Genomic DNA, 25,067 nt, shown 5'->3' on the forward strand with positions numbered 1-25,067 from the left:
ATTTTTGTGCCAGATTTTTTGCACCTGTGCAACCATACTGTAGAGAAACATAACATAAATATATCTCATCCAGCTTTGTTTAAGGACAAATTCAAAGACATCCACTGTACAAGCCTAAAAGCACAAGTATAGTGTAGTATTTAAAAGAGTGATAGGAGAGCACAATTATAAATTTAGTGGATTTACTCCATACCATTTGCACATATAACAGCTAGGACTGCTCAAAGTGTTCTTGTACTGCAGAGGAATGCAAACTGAAAGCCTTCAGTAAATCTCTGCTTATTTAAGAGAGACTACTTTAAAATCCCATGTCATGCAGGGAAAGGAGTTAGGAGAAATCTTACAAAATTAAATGGTTTTGAAGCAAAATAGGTATGGGTTTTCCAATTCAGTGCTACATGCTTTAAAGTTCAATTTTGAAAATAGCTATGAAAAAATCACACTTGTTTAGTATATATTAGATTCCAAAATTCAAATGGAGCAAAAAAATAACTTTCTGTTAGAGAAAAATGCTCAGAAGGAAACATAATGGTTATTAGTGTAATACATCCAAATTGTCCTAATTTTAAAGAGAGCAGACAGAAGGAAATCATTGCTCTTCTTCCTGCTTCTGAACTGCAGAAGTAAAATTCTGGCCTCAGTTAATCAGTACAACTTTTGCCAATTACCTTCATTTCCCTAAATTTCACTCAATGCCTCTGGTAACATACATAGTTATATTCCATAAAATCTTTTTAGTTAGAAACATTCTTTTCTTTTGACCTTTGATGCTTAACATGAATTTAGGAAGAGTTCAAAACAACTCAGGAGTACAGTTCCAACTTCTGAAATTAAGAACAATCAGTCAAATGTATCACACAGGACACCACAGAAGAATCTTGTGCCTTGGTTTTTAGAATAAATGTTGAAAACAAGTATTTGCCAGATGTTGCAGGATTCTATTTAAAACGTAGTCTCTGTTACTGGGTACAGACCCACTATTTCCTTTAAGTATCGTATTCTAGCTCATGTGAATAAGTTAATTTTAGCTTCACACTATCATTCAATAAGGTCCTGAAGTGTGTGCTTTACTCTCATCAGAGAACCAGGCTCTCAGGTTTGACTTTAGAGTGTTGCTAAATCAGTGCAAAACCATTGAAAACATGTAGAACTTGAAACGGCGGGTATTTATAGAGATATGGAATGGTACAAAAGAGATGAAAAAACAAACTCATTTTGGACATTATTGAAAGAAAGTATTACTCATCCTTCTGCATCTTATAGAAAAATGCAGCAATCTGGAACAGTTTAGAGAAAGAACTTTTAGGCGTCTGGCCAGTGAGAAAACACTTAAGAGTTCATTGCTCCAGTTCTTCCTTCTGTAAAAGGGAATCTGCATCATCCTTTACATAAAGCAAACAAACTTCCATATGCAAACACTCCTATAAGTAACAGTAAATGACGCTACTTAATGTGTAACTAAGTAAGACAGATGATTTGGAAATAATACTAATAATTATATATCCTACTTTGGTCTTTTTATTTCCATATGTTTTGGATCTAGTTCATTTTTCCCTGATCACTGACACTGCTTAGGAAACCTTTTCTATTCTCCTCCGTAGACTATTCCTGAAGCTGAGAAAACTTCTGTTAAAAAATCAGTTATTTCTGCAGCATTTTATGTTCCTCTCTCATGCTACTCTTATTTAGCAACACTACAGATACCCAAAAGAGATGGAGAGCTTAAACAATATCACATGACTACAGAGCTGCTATATGACAACAGTGAACTCTTTTTCTGCAGAATTTAGATGTTGTGACAAATCAAAAGTCAACTTTAAAGATTAACGTGATCGGATGGAGTTTCAATATTTCTCTTGGAGTTTAGCTGCTGTGATAGAAATAAGATTACAAATAAAGTTAAGGCCGATTACGTAAGACAGACTGTAGGAAAACTTCATGAAGGACTACTTTTCTGCAGACAGTAATTGCAGAATTTACACCCAAGAACTCAGTGACTGCTTGAAAAGTTTTAATCCAGTTGTGAAATTTTTGTCAACTAGAATTCTGAATTTTGCATCATATCTATAGACTGTACTATAAGAAATATAAATATATAGATGATAAAATGGCAAAATTCAGAATATATACATTCATTATATACTTCAGAGAAAACACTTATTACCTTAGAGATTCACATTCTTTTATGTTATTTTTATTTCAGATATACCTTTTTCCTGAACTAAAGTGTGGGTTCAAACAGTTGAGAAAACTTATTCTGTATCATGTTGTAGAAGAATGTAACATTTACATTAGCTATTATTTCCCCTTGCAAATTTTCAACTGTATATTATCTACTACTGTAAGAATGAAATGAATCCTATTCTAGATAAATAATAAGCATGATGAGCTCCTTTTAATATATATTTATATACAACAAAATATAGAGATTTTCAAAAGAGATAGTCAATAAAATATCTGATCCATAAAAGGAGGATTTCTGGATACAAACTCCAAGTACGGATGAAGCCTTTCTTTGGTTTCTGATTCCAAAAGTTCCCTAATTTGCACAGTTTACTTTCAAGAAAGGAAACGTCAAGAAGTGCCAGTCGTTGTATGTCTCCACTGTAGCACCAGTAATTGACAGCTGCAAGCACTGAACGCTGCAAATTTTAAACAGAGTTTGCTTTGACAAAATATACGTTACATCCTTTTGAACAGACACTTCCATGAGCTGCGTAAGTGCGATACATCCAAGGGATATTTTGAAGTTATGTTTTTGTTTCGATTTTTAGAGGAAGTTTTTTTTTTCCACTAGTTTAGCCTGACTCGACTTAAAATAACGCTATAGAACTCTTCCTGATAGCTTTAATAGCGATAGTTTTTTTCCTCAAAGAGCACTGAGGTTATACTTTCTATATTTAATTCCACCACAGAGCTTTCTGCTTTTCATGAGAGCACGTTGAGATAATTCTTTTATAACACAGTACAGCTTGCAGTGTTTGCTTTTATTTGTTACCAGCTCTTTGAATTTACATAATTAATATCTTGAAAAACACAGATAAACACACAGTTCACTGCTAAAATTATTTATTTTTGGATTTCCAAATAGAAAACATCTTAATTGGAAAACAGATTGGCAATTAGAAATAAAGAAGTCCTCCAGGGAGGGGCATTTGTTTTGTATAATTTATTGGCCTGTTGCCATATAAAAGCAATTAATGGCAAATATTGTCTTTAGAGGACCAAATCACATAAAACAATATTTATAGATGAAGCCCAATATTACACACAGAAGATAAAGCATTATAATATGAAATGCACAAGCTTAATTCCAATTAATTCTCATCCCTTACAGCCATCATCATCATACTAACATAAGAATTTACTCCAGCTATTTTTAATGAGAGTGCATCTATTTACAGTGAATATTTACTGATTTCAGAACGTTTAGAATCCAGAGATGTACACCATAATGAAGCATTTCAACAATCTTGGTTAATCCAGTCTGTTTTAATTCACCTAAGAAAACTGAATTATCATACTTATCTCAAACTTGAAAAAAAAAGAAAATAAAAAATAAAAAGGAAGCTTAGTAAAAGACTTATTTATATTATGATCTTTACCAGAAAAGAAAGGGACAGAGCATGTCCATTCTAAATACTGTCTCCATCAAATTATATGTATGTAATACATACAATCCAAAGCAGGAGAAGGGAATGGAACACAAGAGATAGAGAAGTGGTTACTGGTAACATATATTTCTTTTATATACATAGCACACAAACATTAAGAAAACGTATTTCTACCATATACCACTTCCCAATAAATGCTGAAGGAATTTGAACAAAAAGTAAAATGAGGTTAATACACATGGAAGTAACTCTGACATATTAAATGTGAGAACAAAAACATCTGCATGTAGTAAATAAAGTATTTGCAAAACTGCTCCTCTCAGGCAGGATGCAAACTGCTGATGCTACAGACATAACTGCAATCCCATAAAATGATATCAGGTCTCTTATAGCAACTATTGGGTGGCCACATGCCAATGGCTATCTTGCGAGTCAGTGCTAGGTTCTATGAGTAAAAAAAAAAAAAAAAAAAAAAAAAGAAAAAAGATTGAAATATTAAATGAATATTTTCTGGAAAGTCACTGTCTAGAGATTCCAATACATTAATTTTCTGTTATCCTTGATACACTGCAGATACATGTTTCCATGCTTTGTTTTTGGCACACTATTAGCTGATGAAACTAATGACATTGAAAGGATGTTTTTTATTCTTTATGTCCCTGAAAAATGTTTCTGTTGCATATTTTTCCAGACCATTTGCAATTTCTTTATATTAAAAAATAGCCAATTTGCTCTGCTAAGCTCATTACTTCCATTTCACAGAAAGAATGTGCATAATTAGCCAAGTAAAACAAATGAGGACAATGTCGTATTCATTGTCACTTCTACCTTTGGGAGCTATAAATATCCAGAAAGAGGAATTGATCAGAAATTCGGGACATGCTCCTTATTATGGGCTGAATTTCAACTTTTGAAATCCGTATGCATTATTTTTGTGGAGTCACGCCTTTTGTAGCTCATGTACTGAAATCACAGAATCACTGAGCTGCTTACAGTAAGAAAACAATGCTGCTCATGAAATATTAACTGTGAGTTTTTCAAGTTCTGTAATTTCATCGAGAAAACGTAAACTAATTTCTCTAGCTTCAATAGTTTATGGATGACAGGAGTCACCAATGACACATTTCTTTACCTTTATTCATTTCCATCAATAGCCCTGTTACACATGGAGGACCTTCATATGGACTCAAGAATATTTTATTTCTTGTTTAACATACCACTTTTTTGACCTTCATTAGCTGCAACACCAGTTATGGGAGAAATGTCTGATGCAGCTAGATTTTCTTGCACACACAATGGTTTGAAGACTGCCTTCAAACTGAATTTCAGCTGGCTTCACAAATGCACAGCAATAATCTTAACAAACTATATCAGTCTTGCATTGGGTTGTTAAAGTTCTTTTGGTCAAATTTACAATACAGTCACTCCAGGAAATGTTCAACAGCAGTAACTGGAAGTGTTGCAACCAGAGATTCAGTCAGTGACTTAGTGGTCCTGGTAGTACAAAACAGAAATCAGCATCACAATTCTAAGGCATTTAAAAAACAAAACAATAAAAAATCTGTTTGTATCAATTTATCCTTCCCATAAGTGGAGACAAAAAATAAAAAGTAATTGAAACTCCTCTGCATCCTATCATGCTTTATCCAAAAACATTTCCCATTAACATTTTACACAATTTACATCTACTGTGATGATAGACTCCAAGACCAGAATTTAAATACATTCCACTCAGAATGACAAATTGACAGAATTGAAGTTTTTCATTGAAAATGTATAACTTTATCGCTAAACAATTTTATTTTAATTTTATTTATGAGATGCAGCAACAGACATGACTCTACTCCACAAAATACAAAGCACACAACAGAACAGCTCAGGAGGATGCAACAGGGCTTGAAGATTGTTATGCTCTTGTGAGCATATGAACCCTACTAATGCCTTTGGCAAGTAGGGGTTTCTATATTTAATTGTAACCCACCAAATGATCACTTCCTGCCTTTTCTCTATAAGTTCTAGATATACAATTTTTTCCTATTTCTATATTGTTTCACCCTATGTGAAACAATCTACAGTCTTTCCTACAAATTACAGATGCTACTTATTCTGTAGAGTAACAAACAACCTTATAGCTTGGTTACCACAAATTGTATTTTCTGTAATAAATTTCAAGTTCATATTCAGATTCTTAAAACTAGTAGTAAATGTGGATATTTTGCAGCGGGACCACATACTTTCTAAGCTTGTCCTTAGTCCCACAGTTATAATGGTTTTCTAGGCTCAAGGGTATCAGAAGATAATTGCTTTATTTAATTAGTTGACATTATTAACTCATCTGTTCAATCAATGATCCTGCAAACCATCTTATGTGTTAATACTGGAGAAAAATCCAAGTGAAATCAATGGAGCTAAAGTATCTACATTAAAGTATTTGCACATAAAAATGTTTGCAGATCACAAGTTGTTTCTCTTCATCAACAAGCAACACAGTTAACATTTAAGATTTTTAAGTAAGGATCATCTGACTTCTAATTATAACCAACACCTTTTAATCACAAAGCTTGTAATACTCTATCAATATAATCCCATTTTGTACTTTTGGATCACCATCTATCACCTACCATTGTAATCACTTATTTAAATATTTTGAAAAATCATCTCTTAGATAAGCTCAATGTGCCAGAAGTGACTAAAAGGATTTACTGCTTAGAGTTTTAACAACTAGTGAGTGGTATTTCTGTTTTTACAGCTGTTTAGACAGCTCAGACATTCTTGCAAAAAACAGTTTGTCAATCTACACATTCAACCCAGCAAAACAGTAAAACAGAAGTACTTCACTCAACGCACTAATTAAATTCTAAGGAAATGTAATTTCATCTGCTGGTATTAAATAATTTAAGACATTTTGTATCAAAGCATTTTCATTTTTGTGACAGCATAATTTAAGCATTGCTGTCATTCTGATTGCCCATCATTGAACACTTCTGTATTGCAAACCAGTGAGCCACGGAGAGGCAAGTAGAGGAAATGATCTCTTCCACCCATGAAGAAGTGGGTTCTAGTGTTTTCCTACAGCATTTTCTAACATACCATCTCTGTAAAATGAACTTGGAGCAAGGGGGGAGTATTAGATTACTCGAAACAGCTGTATAAGGAATTTTATAGCATATTCCTTAAAACAAACTGCCATTTTACTGGTGTATTTAATTTAATTTATAGGAACCTGCTTGACGATTCAAACCCACAGACAGAAGTATTCTTGTGCAAAGTTTAAACTCATATATTAAATATCCTCTCATATAATGGCTGTAACTGACTAGTACATATATGGAGAGAAACCTCTCAATAGTGAGGTGATTTTTACTTTATATACATATATTTTATTCTATAGGAAAAAAAAAAAAATAAGGAGAAAAGAAATTGTCTGGAGAGAAATGCAACAACGTTTTACAAAAAGTAAAAAGGATTGCCATAGAAAAATACTAAAAAACAATGAATGAATCCTACTGAAGATTGAAAAATCATACAATAATGATGTGAACTTTACTTCTACATTAAATCAACTATAAAGCACTACATTTCCCTCCACTATTGAACTTTCTGCTGCAGAGAAAACTATAATTTTTTAGGCAACCTAACCTCTCTCTCCTACCAATATTATCTACTGCACAAAGAATGAAGACATCATAGAGCAAAAAGTGAAATATCTATAATGTCTCTGTTAACATCAAGCACCCAGCAGAATTTTCTTCTTTTCAGTTACACAAAGCATCACTTCAACTAGAGTTGCCATGAAAGAAAAGTAAAAATAAGCCACCGGTGATAGTGCAAAAAGGAAATTGCAACCCAGTGAAAGCTCAGGTTTTCTTTTCCCCAAAATGACTGCTAAATGGTAAAAATCAAAACGTTTCCTTCATCTAAGTAAGTCAGAAAGTTCTCAATCTCTAAAGTAAGTAAAAAAATTTGCTGAAATGAATTTATCAACACAAACTGCATGCTAGAAGAATGAGATAACAGAAGGAAGTATAAATTAGAACTGTGATATGAATGAGGATTGTTTTAATGTTCAGAAGGTCTGATTCAGTAAGGGTAATCAGCAAACAGCAGTCAATCTCTCTCCTCTGAAATAAAATCCACAGTTGTTACATTAAAGAATCACTTAAGAATTAAGAACCATTTAAGAATCAAGGGTCTGTCTCTATGTAACTGACTTCTTCAATATATAAAATATTTTCGGAAAAACACTGGGCTTCTTGTTTCGCTTAAACCCAGTAATCTGTAATTACACAGTAGCAGAACCTCCAGCCATTTGCAGTCACAAAGGCTGGGATATATGACATATAATAAGAAGCATAAAGAGAGAAACCAAAAAGCAGAATTCTGTGGAAGTCAGACCTTTTCTTTAGGTTCATTTCTTTTGCTGGTGGCCAAACCCGCCATTGCCCTAATCAGAATTCCTGACCCATAACATCATCTCTGATGGCAGAAGTCGGGGATGAAGTACGCTGATATTGATGTTTTCTTCCAGCTGTGCAACCACAAAACCAAAACACATTTTTAAGCAGTGACCAACCGTTCAGGGAAATTCCTGCTTCTACCACCCTACGTGTCTTAATTCTACTCAATAAATCAGGCCACTGTGGCATGTCTACCTGAACGGCTTTTCTTTTAGGAGTTTCTGAGAAAGCACAAGGTTCCAAGACTTGATGAGGTTACAGAATGAAAGCCAAGTCTTTGCTAACACAGACTGCCATGGCTTCTATCATAAACAGATTGTGCTCGAACTGCATTGTATTATACTGTACTTACCAGATTTTAAAGCCTGCTCTTTCTTTCTAACAGGAAATATTACAACTCTTCTTCAAATTTTAAGCCGAAATTCATTCATTTATTCTAATCCAGTGTTAGTAAAACAAGGTCTTTCTGATGGTTATCTAGCCTTTATTTTGACCTGGGCACCGCAAAGGAGCTCACAAAGCAAGCTCTCCACATTGCCCATCTGCCCTCACAGCTCCTTACTCAGACAGTCTGGTTCCAATACTTTTTTCTTAAAATTCGACAACCATGATTCTTACACTGCTCCACAAAAGATCCTACCAGTATCTTCTACAACTATAATAACTTCTATACTAACTTCTATATAATATAATAACTTCTATAATAACAACTATAGCAACTTCTACTAATTAATACTAAATAAATACTATTTCTACTGTAAAACTCTCTGGAAAAGCACTTGTCCTTTTATCCAGCTGCCTGGAGTTGGTGGTACATAATTGAGCACATTGTAACTGATGCAAGTACAAACACCTCTTCCCCTTTTGCCCAACTAATAAGCTACATGATTATGTAAAATAATAATAATAATAATAATAATAATAATAATAATAATAATAATATTTTAAAAGTTCATCGTATACCCTGCAGTTCTTTTACCATCAACATTTTATTATACCAGGATCCGTTAGGTTGATTTTGGCACAGTACAGACTTTCTACAAAAGACCTCACAAACTCAGTAACAAATTTAATTTAAGAAAACATTAGTCTGAAAAAAATTGTATCAGAATACAATAACTGAATAAAACCAGTATTTTACCCCTTTGAAAAGCCATGGAGATGGGAAACCGGTGCAGAAAAAAAAAAAAAAAACAGCATGCACAAAAATTGTTCTCATTGCATTTGATTACTATATTAGTTCTCAGTTTTTGTTTCTGTTTGCTTGTTTTTTTCATTTGTAAGCTGGTAGAAATATAGCCCACCAGTTCTGCTAACAACTGTTAGAAAGAATCCTTCAGATACTGCAGACACAAGTTTATATTACTGAAGATCCAGCTTAAAGAGTTTAACATTGTCCTTTGTGTCTTGATCAAGTCAGGAAATGTGTTTCAAATGTCTTCTTTAGTGGTTAGTTTACAAAAAAAAAAAAAAAAAAAGCGAGGCAAATAAAACTCACATGTAACACATTATTTTCATGGTTTGTATCCCATATGAATTCAGGGATATTCCAGAAATTATGGGTTTCATTGGCTGCATAGTTTCCTATCCATAGTAAAAAATTAATATTATCTTGAATGCTCTACAAAAATAAGAGGTTAAAGCAGCTTTCTCTGAACAGCAGATAATTTTTCAAGATGTTTCTACTTATTTTACTGGTCACCGCAAATTATAGAGAAAGAAAAGCTTAACTTTTAGTGGTTAATAAACAACTTCAGTCTAGAAGACCCTCTGACCAAGCAAAGCAATGGCTGAGGTTTACTGCAGTGTGGTGAACAAAGCATCCCGAAACTCAAGCTGCTGCTTTGCAGTTTTCTTATGTTATTTCTGAGTATGATAGTTTCCAATAACCAATTATCTTTTGAAAGATTTCATCTTCATTTGCTGTAACTTTTCTAAATGAGTACTGTTTGCTGTCTTCAAACAGATGTTTTCAAGACTTCTTTTTTCCTCTTTTATTTCCCCTCAAAAAATGAGAATATGAAAAATATATCAGAATTTCGCAGCTCTAATCAACTAGTGTTTAGGCTTTTCACTCTGGGCTGTTACATGTCATGTTAAGTTTGTCACCGTCTTTGAAAACAAACAATGATTAAGGTAGGGTAATTTTCCTTTATTATAACATTTTGCTTTGTAATGGGTCACTTCAGATAGTGTGAGTGTTTCTAATTATGTAAATTACAGAACATTACTAAAGTCATGAACAGCTAATAAATCTTAATAAGAGTAGAAGAAAACTATGGGCTATTTAGAATGTAAAAGAAATACTTTGGGGCAAAGGCATGTATTTCACTTAAAAACTTTCAAGTTTCTTGACTATCTGCTGGAATTTAAAGTTGGTGTAATATTCAGTTTTAAAGGTGATTGAAGATTGCAAGTCATCAAATGCATTACAGAGAAAACATTATGGCATTTGTGAGGTGATTTGACAAATTCTGAAGATGTTGCTATAATTTCATGTCAGCAGGTTTAAGAGAACTCACTTCTCAAATAAGGCGGCTGATGGAAATTATCATTTCCTCAGAGTAGAATCCAATTATAATTTCTTGACCTTCTCTAAGTACTGAAATTGAATGAATTGATAAGGAAAATGTTTAACAATATACTGTTCCGCAATTATAAAACTGTGCACTGGTAGGTAATACAATATGTGGTATTCAGAAACAGATGGTTACTAGCTCAAAAAAACATGAAAATGGGAAAAGTTCAGCTCTCCCTCCTCAACGCTAAATCAGAGAACTTCTATCATATAGAGAGTAGCAGGAGATTCTTTATAACTTTTGGAAAGATAATAACATCTACATTTTAGTCACTTAATCCTGTCATCCTTATTAATACAAGAAAGCCTTTTTTTTATCATTCTAAACACAGATAGTGATTAAATACGTAGAATTAGAGGATTTTGCCTCAAAGGAAATTAGGTTTCTCAATTTTAGTTTAATCAAGCAGAATTCCTCTAAAGTTGTTAAAACAGACTTTGAAATGCAATGTTGATAAAGTAATCTTATAATAAAATTGGACTGCTTATTCTGTATCAGTTACTAAGTTATTTGCTCATCTGAAGCATTCCCAAAACATGTTCAAGACAAATTGCTTCTCTGAACCATACTGAATAAATATGAGCATTTTGCTTCCTCAACACAGCAATATATAGTGTTACATTTTCAGAGGCATTTTCTATTCTTTCATTTCTGCCCGCTGGGATTAAATACAGCATAACTCCATCAATATATTTATTAACGAATAATTGCATTAATTCTATCAACAGCCATATATATTTATTGGTTGATTCAGACACATGCACACTGCAGGCTTGATCTTGACACCTACAGAGTACACAAGAAAATTCAGTGCTAGCTTTTTTTTAAAACATTTGGTATTTCTTAGCAAACAATCACAAATGTAAATTTCATCCGGATGATCACCGTAAAACAAAGAATGAAATAAGTTCATAACAAGATATAGCAGCAGCACACAACATATCCAGGCATATATTTCAGGATTCTTGCTATTATGGAACTAGAATCCTGCACCACTATGCAAGATTTTTAACTTCTCGTTGGTAGCAACTTCACACATAGACTTGGAGACTGAAATTACTGAAGGTTTTATTTTTCAATCTCTTGCAGGACAAAAGAAATCATATAACTGTTAAGAAAACTATGTTTTGCTGTGCAAGGGATACTACTGCAAAATAGTAAACAGACATGTCACAGTTTTCTTATCATACATAAAGACCTAAACATAGCATTACCAAATTTTAAGCATGGTTAGAAATTAGAAAGGTATGACAGAGATGAAAACTATTTGTTATTACAGAGACTTTATATCAGATACATTTGCAGCCTCCATATTCTTCAGGATCATTTTTATTACCAGATATGAGGAAGCCATGCTGTAGCTAAGAACTAGTGAGCTTTGCAAGCCCTATCACCCAAAGCAAGACTTAGCTTTGATCAGCTTAAGAACTGCCCAGTGTTTTGGGAAGTCAAACAAAAATAAGTCTTGGGGCAGCTCTCATTGAGTTTTTTACACAATCATTCCTGGAGATAATCTTGTCTCTCATACAGATGGCTGCAACTAAGCTTCTGGCTTCACACCTGTTTCATCACAATTATATCTCCATTTCAGCACAGCTTCCAAACCAGTAAGTAACATGATCTCAGAAATGAGTTTTGACTACTTTAAAAGAAAAATTATAGTGATGTTATAAACATTCAAAATCCAGACTGCAAAGCTTAATGGCCAGCTTCTCCAAGCCATGCAGGAGAAAACAGGCTGCTCACTTTTTTGGGGGGAGGGCGGGAGGTAAAGGGCTTTGAACTAATTAACCAGGCTCTAAAAAAGGACACCCTGCAGACCAATGTAAATTGTAGGGGTCAAGAAATGGTTTGCCCCTATCCAATCTCATTCTTTTCTTGTCAAAACAAAAATTTCACTACCTTTCACATAACTTTCTTTTTTTTTTAACTCTAAGGAAACAACTAAACAAAAAAACATATCCATTTTTCCATCTAGAACAATTAACTGCAACTCTGTTATAACAGAACAACCAGATACGCTGTAAGTTCAATTTAGAGTTGAAGAAATGACCTAATTGGTCCTGATGATCTGAATATCAAAAGGAGATCTCTGAAGCAAAAATTCTCTGCTCTTCAGATAAATGGTAGTACTAGGAAACAAGGCAACATCCTATGCAGTATCCAAAACAGTGCTTACACTTCTCACTCTAGAAGCAGTGTCACTGAACAGCAAGCAAGCAAGCATGAGTATGGCACTTCTGCTCCATGGCCAAGGTGCTCACCTTGGGGACTGGAGCTCCTGCGTTCCTTTCTGTTCCTCCTCGTATATATATTTCATCCAATGGTTGTGAATGCAAAAATGTGGAAACAGACCAAGGAAATGATTCAGATTTTCAATCAAGCATGTCAGAAGTTCCATCCGGAAAGACAAAACTGCTGCCTGACAAAACTGTCTGCTAAAACGGATAAAAGATTTAACGATGGCATTTTCTGACAGAAAGGCATTTTGTCAAAAAATCCACACTAGTCAAAATACAAGGGAACTTTGCCTTTTTCTTGTTTAAAGGATGAAAAAGTTGCATGTAATTACCTTCCTGCCTGACTGCAATAATAGGTTCAGGGACTAAGTACTAGGGTGACTCCGAAAGTAATGCCTCCTATTTTGCTGGCCCACAACGTAAGAGGTAGTATGGCAGTTGAACCACCCCACAAATATTCCATGCCATGCAACAGGTAGCAGCAGAGAAGCAGTCTGACATGGAAGGGCATATGAAGCAAAGGTAGGGAATAGAATTCCACCATGCAGAAACAATGGCAGCCATTGACATTCATGAATGTTTATGGAGACCAAACAGTGGCTATGAGCACAATGAGGCAGTGGGTGGTGTTTTCCAGCAGTGGTGAGAGTGAGTCACCTCCACTGCTGCAGATTTTTATGAGTTTAGTGTGCCTACCGGTGACAATGCAGAGCTACTCTTAGTTACTATGTTTAAAAAAAGAAAGTTTTGTAGCTAAGACTTTGCTCTATAAAACAGTGCTGCTATGCTCTTTGTATCTGTTGCAATTTCCATGGAAATAAATAGAATGCATTACTTTTGGAACAACCAATGTACTGGCAGCCCTGGTGGATCTGGGTGACCATTTATTCTCCAAGTCTTCAGTGATTTTCACCTCTCTGCTTTCCCTACTGCTTCCTTGGACCTATCCATGCCTTACAGATGCATTCAAACACAAAAATCTGCACATCTTCCTCACTTCATCTTAGAGAAAAATACTGAAACTACATTAGGTAAAGAGGCAGATGCATTATTTTTCTATTTGAGTATTTCATAAATGAAATGCAATGCTTCTTTCTCTTGAATAACACCAGTCAATGCTAGCCACCCAAGGGGCCTTCCAGGATTTAATTACAGAAACTTGGGCTTGCAGATAACTTATTTTCTGTGACAATGTTGCACAGTATAAGTTTAACTGTACTCAGAGCAGCAGCCAATCTTAAAATACTTTAGGATTCATCCATTTCAGCTGTCCAAAAAAAGCAAGGAGCTTTCACATTATGATGTGGGATTTAAGCAGTGGGTTTTTGTTGGTTTTTTTTTCTCCTTAAGTTTTTGCAGGAGCACCACGTGAGTTGTCTTTGGACTCATAAACCCAAAAGCTGTTTCTTGTACGCTTTTTGGATTTCACTGTTACTAGCATTTCTGCCTCCCTGATGGAATATCTTCGGTCTGAGGTTTCACGATTGAAGGCATTTATATTATGAGAATTGAAAGTTAAAACAATTCATTTACACAAACATTTATATTGCTCCAAAGATTTTATACGCTGGGATCAGATTATAAAGCACGTGGAGCTAGACCTGTGTTTCAGCTTCAACTGACAGATGATTCACATTCAGTAAACTGTTTAAAAATACGACGTCTGCAGTTTGTGTATTTTAATTATTGTAAGATTAGCCTCTGATGCTTTTTTTTTTACACTTAATTAATTACATTTGGCAAGAGTACAAATGCAGCCCTTAAAACTTCCACTGTATTATTCAAAATTGTTCTTGACTGTGAAACCTGTGAACAGCTATATAAAGAAAATCTTTCACCTTAATTTTTAAAAAAAAAAAAGCTTTAACATACTGAGTTTCAGATACAATACCATAATTAATACCATGATTTTTACACATGGAAAACTGAAGTTTCAGATTTACAGCGTGCTGTTTTTTAGATTTCTCAGATTTTTCTTAATAAAAAAATACATTTTTCTCAACAGATAACATTGTTTCTAATAATATATTCTTTTTTTATCTTTAGCATGTTAATAATCTGCAGAAAATGGCAAAAGATAAATAAATCATTTTAGTGAAGAAAGACTGTTTTAAGTTACTGTTCTGTATTTCGGTTCTGTATTTATACTCTGCAATGTACTGTAAAAAGAAAATCTCATGCTATGAAATACGCAGAATAGCTTTCAAATTTTAAAGCTGCAGACCTACTACAAACTAGAGCACATGCAAGCAATTAACTCAAATTGCAATCATCTTAGGCTGTGTTTAGAGAAAATAAAGATTTAAAAAAACTGATTTGAAATGGTGATACTTTGCAAATATGCCTGTTTACTTAAAGAGAATTAGAGATAATTTGTTATTTTTTAGTATCAAGCTATGTAAAAATAAATAAGGAATATACTACAAGGTAATACAAAAATATACTTTTTTCTCTGAAATATTTTTTGTAAATGGGATTAATATTTAAATAGAAAGACATCCTAAATTCTTTCATTCTAATATTCATTAGTTACCATTCCTCTCTATTACGCAAACAAAGAGGGTGGTTTAAATTGTCAGAAGAGCTTAAAGTTACATTAAGATTAAAAACACCAGTACTGTAAGCTGCAAAATGCTTTCAGTTTTGCTTAAAACTCTTACACTTCAGTGGGAGATGACAGAAGCAAACTACACAAGGAATGCTATCTCCAAAGGTCAGAGTAACTGAAAACTGCAGAAAATCAATCAGAGATTGGTATTTATAATTTCAAAAGGAAATGTTCTCACTGTATGCTACAACATTGATAGTATTATTGGATACAACTGTTGTAGCAATCTGAAACTGTAAACATAGGTAATGTTCAGATTTGGGTTTGTTGTTGGTTTGGCTTTTTCGTTTTTTGGTTTTTTTGCTTGTTTGTTTTGTTTTGTTTTGTTTTTCTTGGTGAAAGAAACAGGGCTGAACAAGTTAAAAAACACTAAATTTCCTTGGTTGTATTTACTTTACTGAACAAACACCTTGCAGACCACTGAACTGTGGACTTAAACCAAAACAGTTCCCCACTCTGTTTTCAATGGGTTCAGCCCTACTGTACTCAGGCAGGATTCAGTGGGTATTTTGGCCACACAAAATGACAGGCATATGTATTATCAAATATTACTATTTCAAAATTTGTAAAAGATGACTGATTTTCCTTTATACTTATAGCAACTCAACTGGATGGAACACAGCAACCAGCCTGTTTGGACTGCTTCTGTGGAAGTCAGCACCTGAGAAAGCGATGAGAACTTGCTCTATTCATCACAAGTTTGTTTTGATAAAATCAATTCAGTGTTCACTCTTCCATATGTACTTTCAATTTCAAGTGGCAAACACGTTCCACAAACTCTTGACACAAGCAGCACTCCCAACTGCACTGTGGTCAGAATAAACTGCAACAACAAAGTGCACTGTGGTGGTGGCAAAGCTCCCCAGGGCTCCCCAGGGCTTCTAGATTTATGTTTATGCTTTATTTCTACTTGTACTTCTGTACAAAGTAGGAAGGAAAATGTCCAGCTTGCAAAATGTGACACACACAGTGTCTGTATGAAACACCACTCTCCTGTTTCTGAAAAGGGCAGGTGTGGCACAGCGCTGAGGCCTTACCTACTGATTGATGACCACTTAACAGGCCTATGGACACAATTCAAGTTCAGGCTTTGGTGTTCAGGGAGGGCCTGTGCAGAATCTGGGGGCTGCACAGTCACCATCCTCCAATTTTTGGCAGCACAGGTGAGCCCCTCAGGTGATGAAATGATAATGACAGCTCCCAGTCTGGTCGTTTTAGAAAGCTAAAGGCAGCTTCTGTTACTCAGAAGCCGCTGTATAAATATGGACTGCGTATTAATTTGCTGTGAACATTACCCAGTGGGAAACGGCAGCAGCTGCAGCTGAGTGTTACCTCAAAGAACTTAAAAATGCACTTTGGACAGTGAAAGATTTAATGTAAAACTCTTCTCCCAACAAAATATTCAAGACCAAACCACTTAAGCTTTTCTACTCACTTAGGCTATTTCTACTCTCATCTGGCTGTTGGAGAATCAGGAGCTGGCTTAAGCTGTTTGTCTGAGACCTCCATACAATATGATAGAACAGGAGCCCACCTGTACACATTCCTCAAGCCCTGGGACATGGGTGCTGCCAAGATTTCTGCTTTTCAACCAGAGACAGAGCAGCAAAACTTCTTGGCCCCTTCACTTAATCTGACCCAGGCAACTATCAAGACAAGAAATAATTGCATCAAAAATTAACTGCTATTAAAAAAAAAATAAAATCAACTGAAAATTTCATCTATTAAAGCCATAAAGAACAGTAGGAAGCTGGAAAATTAGAAGTGTTGTTTGGTTTGGTTTCTTTTTCCTATGTTCAGACTCAGTTATCCCAACGGCTCCGTAGCTAATGAAGTGATATCTTTATTTCTCATTCAGTGCAATAAATCAATACATGCTGGTAGATGTCACTGAAAAGCATGTCTTAAATCAAAAGAGCTACTTTGGAATAGAAAAAAATAGGATCCAGCCAAAAGACTGTGAAACTTCAATACTAAAAACTACCATATACCAAAAATCTTAGTAGTGTAAACAAAGTAAAAAAATACTTACATGGTATTGCAACATTCAAGCATTTATTTCACTGTCACTTACTTACTACCAGCGTACTTATCTGCAGAGCTGTGTCTTTAACAAATTTGTTTTCTATTAAAGATCACATCTTCCCCTGCTTCACTAGTGCCAGTCTCTGGCTCCAGCACTTCAATATTTATGACCTTGCCCCGTGCCTAGATAAGGTGAACACATCTTGAGGTAAGAGCATCAATTAATTTAAAATATAAATACCCAAGTTTTACAGCTGCAAACCCTAGTTTTTCAACTCTCTTTCCTTAAATATTTAACAGCTCTGAACTGACAAGAAATTTCCTTTCCTTGATATTCCAGGGTGAAGTCTCACACGAGATATGAGTAATTGGTAGCTCAACATTTCCCAGCTACATAATCGAAACTGTCAGTGGTTCCAACGAGCTCGAGCATATTGCTCTGCAAAGTCTGCAACAGCATTTCCAACAAATGGAGCATTTATTTACGGTACATGAACAAATCACCAAACCCACATGCAGTACATATATTTCACATACACTGATTTTCAAACTTTCACATACAAAAGCTCACTCTCAAAAGCCTGCAGAACGCTGCCCACTTGAAAATCAAGCACACACTTCGCAATTTGGATCTTATGAGTAATGATTTCAGAGAGAAAAAAAATTATTAACAGCCTTTTTGCCTAATCTTGTCTTCTGAAATAATATATTTTAATATATGTTTCCCCCGGACATAAAAATATTGTTAAAAATTCCAATTTCTAATGAAGAAAAAAGAATTGAAAGTCCAGAAAAGCATCCACTAAATTCAATAATCATAAGCTTATTAAAAAACTCTCCATACCAAAATATTTCTGTGAAAAAGCTTGGCTGATGTGAAAGAATATCTAACAACAGCATAGATTTTGTCAATACAGTCCTGCTCCATTTTTTATTATGATCTGTGAATATTTTTGTGCATATAATACACACAAAGTCTCTGTCTAGGCTATTACCAAAGCTAGTAAGCCAAGGGCAAAGCCAATTTTATATCATAGTTTCAACTGCATTTATTTATTCATTCAGCACCATGTTTTGTTGTTCTTCATATGCTTGTCATCCAGAATTAATTTTATCTGACCTTTACAAGGCTAGCATTTTGATACTGCACCCTCCCCATTTTTTCTTATGAGCTCTCAATTTCACAAGCACTACTGGGTTCCTCATAAGCCAGTTTTGTTTGACTCCCTTCTCAATTCCAGTAGTATTTTTTTCCAATAATATTAGCAAATTGTAAGTATGGAACTAATACTAATTTTCTTTTTTTTTTTCTTTTCCCCTGAAGCTGACACTACTTAGAGGTAATTGCATTGCACAAAAAAAAAAAAAAAAAAAAACAGATTTCTGTTAGTTTCAGGATTTTCGTGATATCTGAAAACCAGGGAATCTGCTGAACGTAGCAGGCTGATCAAGCTCACATTCGTTAGCATATTCTTAACTGGTGACTAAAGAATTCAAGCAGAAGCTTCTTAATTTCATTTAGTAACATGTCATTTCAATTGTTGCACTACATTAAACCGGTCCGATTTTTGACAGATCCATTTCAGTTCTCAGAAATTTAAACACAAGAAATTATCTTTTAACTCATTTCCAAAAACATTTAATCCCCACATTTCCCTGCTGCATACTGCTAAAAACTACAGCTCATTTTTCATGAATGATTTCAAAGTCTGCCATTCATTGAGAGAGTAATGATTGAAAAGGTACAGCATTGCTTCTGTGAGAATAATTTAAGGATGGGAAATTTAGTTTGATTTAGTTTATAAACTTTGAGAGCATTTTTACCCAAGATTTATAACTGCAAATGATTATTTTATACCAATCTAGATGTATATAGATATATTCAAAGGTACATATATGTTGCAAAGGGTAGCTGCTCCTATCTGATTGCATTTTATTAATATGTTTCTCATGTTGTAGCTCACTTCACACTAGACACTAGGTAGTGCTTTCAATGCAAAATTCTTAATTCCCTCTACAGTTCAAAGCTGATCGCCATACCTTCATACATAAACATGTTAATACATATAAATGCCTTCCTCGCTTTATTCAAAATATTGAGAGTATTCGAAGTACAAAAATGCCCTTTGAAATAGCCCAATATTTGGCAACTAATGCCTGCTCTGAAGATAGTTTGACTCTAAACTGACATATCTGGCATAACAAGAGCTAATTGCAAGGAATTTACTACTTCCATGCTTCTTATCACCAATAAAACTGACAAAAATATTTCCGAACATAATGTGCTGCCTTTTAAAAGTTTATGAATTGTCTGAGCAGATGGCATTATCACCTCTCACTCAAAATGAGAAGAGTTTCAGCATTTAATTGCTGCCAGCTATAGAATTGATAAGTCCTCGTTTATGAGTAAGGTGATCTGGGTGCTGTTTATTTAGTTGCCTGTTATTTCTTGTATCTGAGATGGAATTTCTCTTTTAACTTTAGCCTAAATCAGGCAACTTCATAAACTTAGAGTATTTTCTATGCTAGAAAATAGGAGACAGCAGAGATTATACACCCTCTCTATGTGCCAATTTTTTTTTTTTTTTTTTGATAGAGAAATAAAGATAGCTTTTATGTTAATTGATTAAATCTCTGACAAAGCAGACTGTATAAAGAAACTGGCAGTCTGCATTACAACTTTAAACTACAGTTTGCCTTTGGAAAACATTCGCTTACAAGCATTGATATTGTTGCTTTTGAATATAAAATGTTCCCAGATGTAATCAATTCAATGTTGTTCTGAATGTTTCTTAAGCAATTTAATTTTTTAAGTAATGCATAATGAGCAAATACACCAATCACATCCACACATCTCTGATCTGAATTATAATAGTCACATGCTGTTATAATTTATAAGTGAAGTTAGCAAGTTTTGTACAAATTTGAAGATTTAAAGATTTCATTTCCAACTGTTAACACTGTATTGATCACACTGATGCAGTCAGTAGCAGTGGAGCAGTTATATGGTAATTCAATACAGTAACACAGTAATTGTTGATGAGCACCATCTCAAAGCAGCAGTCTCAGCAAGATCAATTAGCTACTTGCCAATATTAGCTCAGTTCGCAGACCTAAATCATCACACTTCTGTAACTTAGACATATATTTTATGCTTCATTCTGCAAAATCCCTCACAGAGTGCACTTGCTTGCTCTGCAATTCATCTTAAAGTAATAAGACATTTATTTGCAACTTTGCAACAGTTCTCTAATTGTTTTTATGGTCCGAGTTAAAAACAAGTCAGTTTACCACAAAAAGTTTTCATTAGATCAATTTAAATATTTCCTTTTAAATACGACCATATGATTGCACTCCTTTAAAAGATGATTTAAAAAGCTGCTCAAGTTTGTGCATAAATAGTACAATAATAAAAATAAGCAAAGTACATTCAAAACTGGGGAAAAAAAAACCCTAAAATATTTAACTAAATAATGTGACAATTTAACTTGCTAATGTGGAGATCTGAAGGTCTAGTAAATTGTCCCATAAATGATAAGCAATTAGGCTTCACTCAGATATCTTCCAGTAATCCCAAATATAAATGGATTCAAGCACTAAAACCCTACAGAAACGATTCAGCTCAGAAAAGTAAGAGTAGAAGTCTGCTAAGGCTCATCCAGCAGCAGGGAACTGGTCTGGAGAGATACGCACCAGATAACAGATGAACACCCAGGCTGCAACACTGCACTTCTGATGTTAATTGTTCCCACACAAACATAGCATGGGCTTCCAAACTTTCCAAACTGAAGTTTAGCTTTCTCTAAATCAGCCAACAATATGCAAAACAGGAACCTAGGAGATAAAGTTTTCCAAATTTTTCTCAGATAACTGTTCCGTTTGTCCATTTTCTCAGGCCAATTCCAGATGCTGACATGGAATACATTGCCAAAAACCTGCAGAGAAATCTGATGCTGAGGACCATGCATCCCTTTGGGTTATGAAGCTTACCAGATTTCCAAAATAAATATCTTTCTTCTCTCAAAAACAATAAATTATCCACTTAGCTTATGTTTTGCAAATATCTCAAACTATCATTGCTTAAATTTTAAAGACAAGTACATCAGGTGAATGTTTAAACAAAAATCTAATTCACAGAATCACAGAATGGCCAGGGTTGGAAGGGACCTCAAGGATCATGAAACTCCAGCCCCCCTGCCATATGCAGGGCCACCAACCTCCTCATTTAATACTAGACCAGGCTGCCCAGAGCCCCATCCAATCTGGCCTTGAACACCTCCAGGGATGGGGCATTCAAAGCCTCTCTGGGCAGCCTGTTCCAGTACCTCACCACTCACTCTGTAAAGAACTTCTGACATCCAACCTAAATCTTCTCTCCTCTTACAACCTCTTCCTCTCCAACTTACAACCATTTCCCCCCGTCCTTCTGTTATCAACCCTTTCAAAGAGTTGATTCCCCTCAACTCTGTAAGCTGCCTTTAGGTACTGAAAGGCTGCAATGAGGTCACCCCGCAGCCTTCTTTTCTCCAGGCTGAACAAGCCCAGCTCCCTCAGCCTGTCTTCACAGGGGAGGTGCTCCAGTCCCCTGATCATCTTTGTGGCCCTCCTCTGGACCCTCTCCAACAGCTCCCTGTCTTTTTTGTACTGGGGGCTCCAGACCTGGACGCATTACTCCAGATGGGGCCTCACAAGAGCAGAGTAGAGGGGCATAATCACCTCCCCGTCCCTGCTGGCCACCCCTCTTTTGATGGAGCCCAGGATACCATTTGCCTTCCGAGCCGCAAGGGCACACTGCTGGCTCATGTTAAGTTTTTCATCTATCAAGACCCCCAGGTCCTTCTCCACAGGGCTGCTCTCAAGGACTGCTCCTTCCAGTCTGTATGGATGCCTGGGATTCCTCCGGCCCAAGTGCAAAACTCTGCACTTTGCCGTGTTGAACCTCATCAGGTTCACCCGGGCCCACCTTTCTCTCGAGGTCCCTCTGAATGGCATCCCTTCCTTCAACCGTGTCAACCACACCACTCAGCTTGGTGTCGTCAGCAAACTTGCTGAGGGTGCACTCGATTCTGTCATCGATGTCATTGATAAAGATGTTAAAGAGCACTGGTCCCAAGACAGATCCCTGGGGGACACCGCTCATTGCCAGCCTCCACCTGGACATAGAGCCATTGATGACCACCCTCTGTCTGCAGCCTTTCAACCAGTTTCTTATCCATCGAGTGGTCCACCCATCAAATCCACATCTCTACAATTTGGAGATAAGGATGTGGTGGGGGACCATGTCAAAGGCCTTGCTCAAGTCCAGGTAAATGACATCGGTCACCTTTCCCTTCCCCACCAATGCCGTCACTCCATCATAAATATAATAATTGACCTGTCTGATTGCAACTGGACTTGACAGACCAGATGAGAGGTAATTTAGGCAGTGAGATATATTAACACAATATGGAGCAAAACATCCAAGTCTCACACGGGCACTGCAGCTTTCCAAATTTACATAATAACTGGCAGGCACTTGCTTTTTTCAGAATATTATAATTAGTTTCCCTTTCTACTGTAAAATTCTAAATTAATTAGAAAAATTAGTTATATAAGAACAGACCTAAGACACTACACTTGTGCCAATCCATTCCATTCAGGTCACTGGTTGCAGCAGTTAAATCAGATGGCTGATACAGGATTGATTTACTTGTTTTTCTTAGAAGGAATCTCTGGCAGCAGAGAATGATTTATAATAGCCGATTTCTTCCTCTTAGCTAGTATGACTGAAAGAACGAGTATGAGCTGCATAGCAACATATTTGTGTTTTCAGGAAGGGAAAAGGAAAAAAATCTACCAAACCATAAGTCTGTCAGCATAATCTCAAGTTCCTAGAAAGATAGTGGAGTGAGGCACCCAAGATGCTGTACTTAAGAACATCAAGGACCATACGCTACTTGGAAATGGCCAACACAAATTTAACAAGGGCAAAGCTTGCCTGACTAACCTGAATACTGGGAAGAACTGGGCTGTATTAGCAAGGCCAAAATCAGTCTGTTTTCAAGGACCTTGCTTTTAATGTTTGTCTTTCATAGTTTCACAAATTATATCCATTACATGGCTTGAATGTAATCCTTGGGGGTTAATGTACAACTGCCCTGTTCTGAAGAGCCCTTCAGTTTTCAGCTAATGACATTTTCCTCAGCTCTCACAGCCATTTCTGACATATATTTAAACTTTATATGGATTTTCCTTATAAAAAAAAAAAAGATAGGGAAAAAAATGTACACACCAAAGTCTTACAGTTACATTTCTGTGTATCACAGAGTTTTTGTTATTGGTTGCTTTTTTTTGCTTTGAATGAACACTCTTGTGCTAGAAGAATCATAGCACATTACCTCCATTCATACTATATTAGTTCAAAAGAATAAAAGCCAAAAATAATTAGCATCAATGATTTCAGATTTAAAAAGAGTGAGCACAAAGCATTCCTTGTGTTATTCCTCTGTACTGTACTAGGAACTCTGTAATATTCCATCATTACAAAATGTGCTTGTGAAAGAATATAAAAATAGGCAAACAAAATAAAGACCAAAACACTCAAGCTCAGAACACACAGTGCACAAAGTACATTCCCATTGTATTTACCCAGTCATTAGCTATCTGTTTGCATTGTATACGGGGAAGTGCAAAGTAAACTAGAAAGCTTGCTTGCGTAGTCACTGACATCAGTATTGTATGGTTATTAGGCACTGGACAGCCTTTTGCAAAAAGCTTTTATGATTTGAAACCTTTCTAAAATAACAGGCATGGATTAACTGTGAGAACTGAGACAGTTCCAGCCCTTGTTGTTCTGCTTTCCCTAATAAATGCTGCTCAGTGTGGCACGCACGGGCACAGGTGTTGCGTGATAGAGGTAACAAACACTCATATCTTCCGCTAAAAGAATATTCTTGAATTTCAGTGTGTGATAACTTGATACCAAAAAACACAGAGCACAACATGATGCATTTTTCTGTTAGTTAAGAGCTAATATTTGCCTCCCATGTCTATCCCCAAGGTATGTGGAAATGGAAGAAAAAGCGGCTATGGCTGTAAAAATATCCCCTAGATAACTTCATGATCTCCTAGTGAGCTGCAGTTCATGCTGCACGGTGCAGATGAGGAAGTGGGGAAAAGGATTCAACAAGGCCAGAAGAAACAGTAGCATAAACACAACTCATTTGGCCCTCAAAGAAAGCATATAGGAATGATTCAATATTATCTTTAGCACAGAACGCAGACATGACACTGTAGCAGAATGGCTACACCAAACATTTTTGCAAGCACTAGAAAAGAGTATGAAGGGAGCATGCTTGCACACATCTTCCAAAAATTAGTTTTCCTGTTATTTCTTATCTAAAAAATGTTCAGTCAATAAAAATCACCTACATGTGAAGCTAATGACTGTCATCATCTTCTGTGATCAAACGATACCAGCGGTTCAGCACCACTCACATAATTAATTCCAGCTTGAAATCTTGGGAAGAACAAGACTCTTCCATCCCCTTTCCTCACCCCACCCC

General features: G+C 35.5%; 1 protein-coding gene across 2 annotated transcripts in view; it reads right to left on the bottom strand.

Moving 5' to 3' along the window:
* Positions 1-25,067, bottom strand: part of BCKDHB (branched chain keto acid dehydrogenase E1 subunit beta) — a 112,040-nt gene that overhangs the window by 7,913 nt on the left and 79,060 nt on the right. Inside the window, exon 10 of one of the 2 annotated variants that reach the window (XM_090136095.1) lies at positions 17,593-17,706. The exons of the other annotated variant lie outside the window; for it this stretch is intronic. Within the exon in view, the coding sequence (XP_089992221.1) occupies positions 17,608-17,706 (99 nt within the window). The 3' untranslated portion in view covers positions 17,593-17,607. Of the gene's footprint in view, positions 1-17,592; positions 17,707-25,067 lie in introns of those variants that run through there. 2 annotated transcript variants of the gene reach the window in all.

The sequence above is a fragment of the Phasianus colchicus genome, chromosome 2 (assembly GCF_987193195.1).
Source record: "Phasianus colchicus chromosome 2, bPhaCol1.hap1.1, whole genome shotgun sequence".
Taxonomy (NCBI): domain Eukaryota; kingdom Metazoa; phylum Chordata; class Aves; order Galliformes; family Phasianidae; genus Phasianus; species Phasianus colchicus.